The sequence below is a fragment of the Macaca thibetana genome, chromosome 8, assembly GCF_024542745.1.
Source record: "Macaca thibetana thibetana isolate TM-01 chromosome 8, ASM2454274v1, whole genome shotgun sequence".
Lineage (NCBI taxonomy): Eukaryota > Metazoa > Chordata > Mammalia > Primates > Cercopithecidae > Macaca > Macaca thibetana.
This window is the reverse complement of record NC_065585.1, coordinates 90,809,187-90,817,399: the sequence shown is the minus strand read 5'-3', so window position 1 is coordinate 90,817,399 and position 8,213 is coordinate 90,809,187. Positions and strand designations below refer to the sequence as shown.

At 53.6% G+C, this 8,213-nt stretch overlaps 1 protein-coding gene across 5 annotated transcripts in view; it reads left to right on the top strand.

Annotated features, from left to right (window-relative positions):
* The first annotated feature begins 479 nt into the window (after window positions 1–479).
* The window catches only part of RGS20 (regulator of G protein signaling 20), a 79,533-nt gene continuing 71,799 nt past the window's right edge, over window positions 480–8,213 (top strand). Inside the window, exons 1-2 of one of the 5 annotated variants that reach the window (XM_050801800.1) lie at window positions 480–636; window positions 951–1,295. In XM_050801800.1, the coding sequence (XP_050657757.1) occupies window positions 619–636; window positions 951–1,295 (363 nt within the window). In that variant the 5' untranslated portion in view covers window positions 480–618. Of the gene's footprint in view, window positions 637–950; window positions 1,296–1,589; window positions 1,735–1,784; window positions 1,983–2,285; window positions 2,539–2,955; window positions 3,076–8,213 lie in introns of those variants that run through there. The other 4 variants (XM_050801801.1, XM_050801804.1, XM_050801802.1 and 1 more) reach the window with 4 other exon arrangements.

Here is an 8,213-nt window from a genome sequence, read left to right as displayed (position 1 = left end):
TGAGTTCAATCCCTTTATAAATGAACTCAGAAAATAAAGAGCCTTTCCCAGTATTAGCCATTAAGTTCGTGGCAAGGTTGAGTGTAGAACCGTGGGTTTCTGACTTCTAAACTAATGCTTCCCTCCACTTTCCAAGGGGAAAAAAAAAATCCTCATCGCTTAGGTCTCCTAAGCAACAAGTGGAAGGTGGAAAGGCCGGTGTTCCCGAGAATAAGAAGGACACATGGAGTTTGGAAAGGGGGACCATAGAGGGTTCACTTGTAGTAGCAGCCCTAACATGGAATCCCGGTGTTCCCTGCTCCACGTAACATAACCACAGCCGCAATGGCCAGTCCCTTTCTCCAACCAGCCTGTGAAGGGTCTGGGGCCCTTCAGCCACCTTCAGCCAGTATCTGGACCTTCCATAGGCAACAATCTCAATAGAATCTAGTAGCCAAGGCGAACTCTGTGCCTCTGGCAGGCAGAACCCTGGGCACTTAGGGAGATGCGAAAGGGCAGGGGGAACAAGGGAAGATCAGAGAAGGGAGGGGAAGAGTAACAGTTACAAAAGTGAACTAAGATTTTCATCCAAATTCTGAAGAACCAGGAGATGTGAACACAGACCCTTCTGCATAGCGCATGTCACATTCAGCGCACATAAGAGTCCCCTGGGAATGCTACTATGCAGATTCCGATGCAGTAGCCTGGGTGGGGCTCAGAAGTATTTCTAACAAGCTCCTAGGTGTTGGCGAAGCTGCTGGCCCACGGACCACACTTCAAGTAGCACGGAGTTAGGAAAAACAGGAGTGGGAGGGGAAAGAATCTAACTGTAGGCCTTTCCTTTTGCTTTCACCGACCTTCTCTTGCACCCCCAAAGTAACGCCTCAAAACTCTGTAGTAAAGAGCCCCGTCTAAGCGGCCGGACACCACATTAACCGTATGCTGGTTTTGTTTCTCTCTCCCTGCCCCAGCCCTTCCCGCCTGCACAGCTCCCAGACTCGCCTGCCGCCCCGAAGCTGCTCGGCCTCCTTTATAGCCCGCTTTCCAGTCTCACAAGGTTCTTCTCTCACCTTCTCCGGCGACCCCCTCCCGAAGCTCCCCGGAGGCGCCCGAACTTCTCCCCCCTGCTTCCCGCCCTGCCGGCCGCCCGGCTCTCGCGGGGGCACGAGGAGCTGCCAGGCCGCCTCTCGCTCCTGCTCGGGGCGGCGCTGGCACTGCCCGGCCGACCCTCGGGGGGTCGTCCGCTGAGGCCCGCCCGTCCGGTCGGCAAGCCCAGGGAAGAAGACGCCACCGCTGGGCAGAGCTCGCCCATGCCGGTGAGTATCGTGGTCTCCATTACGCCCCACACCCAGCCTCCCCAGGACACCAGCCTCTCCCGATTCTTCCTAACCCCGACTGACCCGCTCCGCCCGGGCCAGCAGCGGGGAAAGGCGGCAAGGTCGGTTAGGCCGGGACAAGGCTGGGCAAGTCATAGGACGGGACACTGGAGGCTCCCGGGACACCGCCCCTCCTCGCGGGAAGACACTCCAAGCTACTTTTTCCTGGGCCATTTCCTTTCCAGGGTCCAAGAAAACGGGAGGGAGCCCTCGCTCTTCCCTTTCAAACTGCCTTTCAAACTCCCGGCGTGTCGCTCTCCTCCCCCTACTCCGAGCCTCCCCCAGACGCGCCTCCGCCGGCTCCCCGCGCTCGCTCTCCCACTCCCCTGCCCTCTCGGCAGGCAAGGGAGGAAATGACGTGATGTTATTTTTGTGTCAGGTCAGTTTCCAGCTTCAGCTTAGCCCTCCGGGCTCCAGGGAACTACCCCCGCGGCCCCACCGGGTCCCACTCTCGAGGGGACGCTGCGGGCCACGGGGACACGCGGTGTTGCGAGTCTGGAGAGCTGGGCAGCTTGGTTCCCCCTCCCGCTGCCCCCTGGTCTACTCCTCTTCCCGGACTCGGGAGTCCCTGGAGAAGGGGACGCGGAGGGCGACTGCCGAGGGTTTCAGCGGGAGCCGGAGTCAGGGGTTAGTTCCTCCCCTTATCCCCCGCTCGTTTGCCGAGTGGGGCCTCCGCGCTCTGGCTAGCTGGGAGGCGGCGAGGGCCGCTTTCCAGGGCGGGAAGACCGGAGGCCGAGGCTGCGCCGGGGAGGGGCGGGAACAGAGCTCCGAGAGGTGCCCCGGGCCGCGGAGAAGGTAGGGGGCTGCCCTCTGTAGGCGGGCAGTCCACAGACGCGAAGCTCTGGGGACCAAGCACCCGCTCCGCGCCAGCCGCCCAACCCCGCTCCTCCCTCCCGCTCCCTTCATTCACAAGGTCCGAGCACGTAGTCCAGCACACTCGAGTCTCGCTCTGCCCCCGCGCGCCGAGGGGAGGCGATGACACAGAGGGCTTCGAGGACGCCCTCCACGCGCGCCTGGCTTCGTATCCACACTCCTGGGACTTGCTAATCCAGGGCTGGAGCAGTGAGGCTGCGGCCGGGGTGGAGGTCGCGCGCCGCTTGGGACCTCGGGGATACCCCTAGCGCCCGCCGCGGTGGAGTGCGCCGCCGCTGGAGGGAGGCGAGACGTGGGATTGCCCGGCCGGGTAAAGGGAGTGAGGGGGCGGGGAGGAGGCAGAGCAAGGGGAGGAAGAGGCCGGGAGAAAAGGGTTACAGCAAAGATCGAGAGCCGGAGAAAGGGGAAAGGCGCCCGGAGCAATCGCAGACGTAGAGAGGGCAGCCCTCGGCGCTGCAATAGAAAGAAGGCACCCGCCGGACGCATGCGCACGGCGGACGGAGGCGAGCCGGCCGGGGCTTCCCCTCCGGCTGGCGGGGTGGACAGTGGGTTCGTGAGTATCCTGGTTCCTCGACCTCTCTTTCTTCCTCTCGGGCTCTCCCTGAGGCTTCGTGCTGGAAAGTGGCCGAGGCTAGGAGGGGCGCGCAGCGCGTCCGGACCTCGGGGTGTCGCCGTTGCTGCTGGGCGGGAGCGGGTGCGAGTCGGGGGTTACTGCCGGTAGCTTTAGTGCGTGTTTGGGGGAGTGTGGCTGCGGGTGCGTCTGTGTCCGAAGAGGGCCTTCGCGCCACCAGGATCAGTATGTCCCGGGCCTGCCAGGGCGTCCGCGATTCCACCTCTGCGGCCTCGGGTCGGTGACTTGGTGGAGAACGCAGAAGTCTAGACTTTAGACCCTAGAAATAGCACTGATCACCCGAAGCGTATTTTGGAAAGTCCAGGCGGGTGGAAGCGTCGGCGTTCTCACCGTGTAGGGAGAGGATAAGGAAGGGGCCAGGCGCCCGGGGCGGGTGGTTTGAGCGCCGCTGGGAAGGGAAAGGAGACAGAGCCTCCTGGAATCAGAGCGCCTGCTTTTAGGAGAAGTGCAACCAGGGCAGGGGCACCGAGGGGCAGGGTGAGGAAGTGGGCGCCCGGCGCATGGACCCCAGAGGACCAACTAGGTGTGGGCGTTCACTCGGAGCCTCTGTTCATGCTCTTGAAAACCGAATGAACAGAGAAGTGCCCTCCACCCTTCGCCTGCGCCAAGGCAGTTAACGTGCAGGCGCCGCCGGGATTTTCCTGGAACAAATCCGGGCACTTGATCTTCCGCACCCTCGGAGCTGCCCTGGGAAGTCGGAACAAGTCTGGGCGCCCGGACTGCGGACTGGAAAGCAGGGAGCGGAGGGCGGGAGACTGGGGGCGGGAGGTGGGGGTGCGGGCCGCTGCTGGGGACCGAGGTGGGCGTTGGAGGGGAGGGTCTGTGTGCGCGGGTATCCTCCAGCGTTGGGGGAGCGGACAGGCCAGGGGCCTCTAGGGAAGCGGCGCTCCGGGACAAGGGTGGCTTTCCCGTCTCTGTGTGCGCCGCGATCCCCCCACCCAGCTCTGGTGGAGGAATGGGTGGGGGAGGAGCCCTGAGAGATGCAACTAGCTAACAGTGGGGTGGGCGTTTTGGGGAAAGGTTTGCGTGCGCTGCGGCCCTCCGGCTGCTAGAGAAGTGGGCGAGAGAGAGTGGGCGCCGGGAGGGGGTCTATAGGCGCCACGACCTCCCCCACCTCCCTCCACGCTTGTGGGGGAGTGAGTGGGGAAGGGGCATTGGGAGAGGCGGCGCGCCGACACTGAGTTGCAACGTGAGCTTCCCGGACTTGACAGCATCAAAGGAAAACCCTGGCGAGCAGCCAGGGCCAGCGAGCGACCCCAGCAGCAGGGACGAGGCGGTGCAGAGCGCTCCCGGACAGGCTAGGGGGATCCCTGGGGAGCAGCTGCTGCTCACGGACCACCGGCGATGCACGGGGTGGAGAAGTGAACGTGGTCGACAGGATTTCTATCCGGAAGGTGAACAGCGCTACAGGGGAATCTCCTCGATTCCTGTCCGTCTCATAATTTGGCGAAAGCTCGCGCCACTGCCCTCGACCTGGGCGACAGAGCGAGACTCCATCTCAAAAAAAAAAAAAAAAAAAAAATTAGCAAAAGCCTGTCGCTCTTTGTCGACCTCCCCACATTCCCCAGTCACCTGGCTGGGGTTCGTTGGTATCAAAACCCCAGCCTTGGTGCCCTCGGTGTCGGCAGGACCCTCGCCCACTGGCTAGCGGAATCAGGCACCTGCACGCGGGCTCCTCATTGCCCTGGCGCGTGGGGAGCAAGGGGCTTCTGCATCAGTCTCCATCCACCCTGCTTGGGACACAGGTGGCAGGGCCCTGGAGTGGCTTGGCTTCATTTCACTCCTAGTGCCTCCACACCGTGGAATTGACTAAACAAATGTTCAAGTTCGCAAAACGGTCTGACTTCCTCCCCAAACTTGACAAGGACATTTCTAGTGAAATTACTCTGTAAGTTTTTTTGGCACAACCACAGTTTGCAATTTACTGTTTTAAAATATTTTTTTCCTCAAAACCTAATTTTCTATTGGGTCTCATCCTGTTTATCTTCTGTTCATTAAGTGACATCTTTCTTTTTTTCTTTGAGACTCAGTTTCGATCTTGTTGCCCAGGCTGGAGTGCAATGGTGCGATCTCGGCTCACTGCAACCTCTGCCTCCTGGGTTCAAGCGATTCTCCTGCCTCAGCCTCCCGAGTAGCTGGGGCTGGGATTACAGGCAAGCGCCACCACTCCTGGCTAATTTTTTGTATTTAGTAGAGACGGGGTTTCTCCGTGTTGGTCAGGCTGCTCTCGAACTCCCGACCTCAGGTGATCCACCTGCCTCGGCCTCACAAAGTGCTGGGATTACAGGAGTGAGCCACCGCCATAAGTGACATCTTTTTTTTTTTTAATCACGTATTAGTAACGCATATGAGAGGCAATGTCGCCAAACCAGTGAGAGTCTTGAGCTCTGTAACCGGGTTCAGATCCCAACCTAACTGCATAACCTTGGACTAGTTACTTATCCTCTCTGGGCGTTAGTTTTATCATCTGTGAAATGGGGATAATAAGAGTACCTACCTCGGCCGGGCGTGGTGGCTCACTCCTGTAATCCCAGCACTTTGAGAGAATGAGGCAGGGGGATCACCTGAGGTCAGGAGTTCGAGACCAGCCTGGCCAACGTGGTGAAACCCCGTCTCTACTAAAAATACAAAAAATTAGCTGGGTGTTGTTGCTGGCGCCTGTAATCTCAGCTACTCTGGAGGCTGAGGCAGGAGAATTGCTTGAACTCGGGAGGCAGAGGTTGTAGTGAGCCAAGATGGAGCCACTGCACTCCAGCCTGGGCAACAAGAGCAAAACTCCGTCTCAAAAAAAAAAAAAAAAAAAAGAGTACCTACCTAACGGGCTAGCTGACAGCATTTAGTAAATTAATAACATAGAGCTCTTATAACGGGATGGCACATACCAAGCAAAAGCTGTTATTACTATTATTATATTGAGGCTAAATTGGCTAGACTTCAAACTATAAATAAGATCAGTAACAGAATGCATATTTTTGTATACTATAAAGAGTATGCATAATGAAACACATGTCCATCATCAAAATTAGAAAAACAGTCTTTTTTTTTTTTTTTTTTTTTTTTTTTTTTTTTTTTGAGACTGTGTCTCACTCTCTCACCCAGGCTGGAGTGCAGTGGCACAACTGAGGCCCACTGCACCCTTGAACTCCCAGATTCAAGGGATCCTCCCATCTCAGCCTCAGGAGTAGCTGAGACTTAAGGTACCTGCCACTGCACCTGGTTAATTTTTTAATTTTTATAGAGACAGGATCTCACTGTGTTGCCAGGGCTGATGAACAGCCAGTTTAAGATAATCTGAAAATGTACCTTAGGAGCTTGAAGTGCTAACTTGTTTGAGATCACTGTAAATGTTTTAGCTGAAACATCCCTTATATCAGAAATACAGAAAGATGAAAATCAGGTTACTTATTCTACCTCCTTCGTTTTATGGATGAGAAAACATTCAGAGAGGTTAAGGGTCTGGGCCAGAGATCTCCAGCTAATTAGGGGCCAAAATAGAATGAGGACTTCTGACTCATTCCCCTGGGCTCTTACACACCACACTGCTGATTTCCTGTTTACTACGGATTAATGAACTGTTAACAGATAGAAAGTATAAATAAGGAAAAAGTGTACAAGCATGTGCTATCTCTAGCACCAAGAAGGACTAGGCAGTCATGTCATGGCTACTCTTGTCCCACAGCTTTATCTTGGTCCCTCACATTATAAGACATGACCACATGACTCGCCTCAGGTACGGTAAGGTTACAGATCAAGCTATTGTCAGAGCCAGCATTAGCATTTTAGGCCCCACTTGGGTATACATTTGATTGCAAATTCTGTTAATCTCTTGTAGCAGTTTTAGAAATCATCTTTGAGCTTTTCTTGAATTCTTAAAATACCTTTCCAGCTGGCTTTGAAGGTCTTTCCTATAACAAAGCCTTTTAGAAAAGGCCTTCAGAATTACACAGAAGATTTTTTTATTCTAGATTTTATGGAGTAGCAACAGTAAAAGAGAAAAGCTTTCTTATTTTAATGCAGTAGCCTGTAACTGGTTTCATTCCAGGCACTTGAGTATCAATTCCTGAAATCCTACTGTTCTTTTATTTCTGCATGTGGCCATCTAACCACATTCATCTTCCATGGACAGATGCAGATGGTGGCTTAAAGGTTCAGCCCTCATATTAACAGTTTAAGAATTATACAGCAGAGACTTTCTAGTGAACATCTGGTCTTACAAAGTTATTTATAGTGATGGTGTGTCTTCCAGGGAAGGTACTTCGAGGAATTATGCCTTCATCCTTGACAAAGGAAACCATGGTTTTCTCCAGTGTGTGAACTGGATACTGAGTATCTTATTTTTTTTTTTTTTTTTTTTTTTTTTTTGACCCCAAGAAACCTCTTGCATGAATACCCTACTCTTGACTTTGCATCTTGGGATACTTACTACATGTTCTTAGACAGAAGGACAGGGCATTTAAGAAGGGAGTGACTTTCTAGCATGCTCCCAAGCCAGTTTGGCAGAACTTAGTTTTGAAATCACATGTGTCAAGTCAGGTCCCAATATGATTATAATGTGTATCACCGTCCAATTGGGAATATTTCAGATTGGTTTTCAGTGCAACACCAGGTGACTCAGAATGTGAGCTTCTATTCAAACAAGTACAGTGTCAGTCAGCAACTAATAGGGCTCACTCTGAGTCAGAGCTTAGCATTTAGTACAATAAGTGTGAGTCACTGACTACCCGGCACCATCTGAGATGGTCCCTGAATGTTACTTTGCACAGCTAGCTCAAGAGTTAAGGTGATGCTGCTTGGAGTGAGTCAGTTTGTAGTACAATTGAATGGGCTCTTGGAGAGGCCATTCACAATCAAGTTTGATGTGGCTGAGTGCTCAAAGTAATATTACGTGATTATAAATTCATGGAGTAGATTACCTTGATTCTAATCCAGCTGATTAGAGTCTAGCTATTTGCACGGGGAATCACTTGAGAAATATGAGTAATATGCTCTGTTGCCCAGCAGTGATATTTTACATGAGTTATTTCAATAGTTATTAAAGCCAGTTGACCTTTCTGATTTGAGAACGCTCAATTTCTAGTTAAGCATGTATTTTATTCTAAAGTGTAAAATCCTTTTCATATGAGCATTTGAGTTTTAGGCAAAGGCATCTCATGCAAAGTTATCTGATAGCTTGGCTTCCTGAGGTGCTGGGTTGTACAATGTGCACCTCCGTCCAACAGTGAAGTAGTGGAGAACGCCCTGCTATCTGGTTTGTCTACATTTGGGCCCCTCTGAAGCTGACTGAATTGTGGTTGCTCAAGGCTAGAGTGCAAGTTTGTACTGCTGCTCTTAGACTAAGGACACCAGGCACTTTA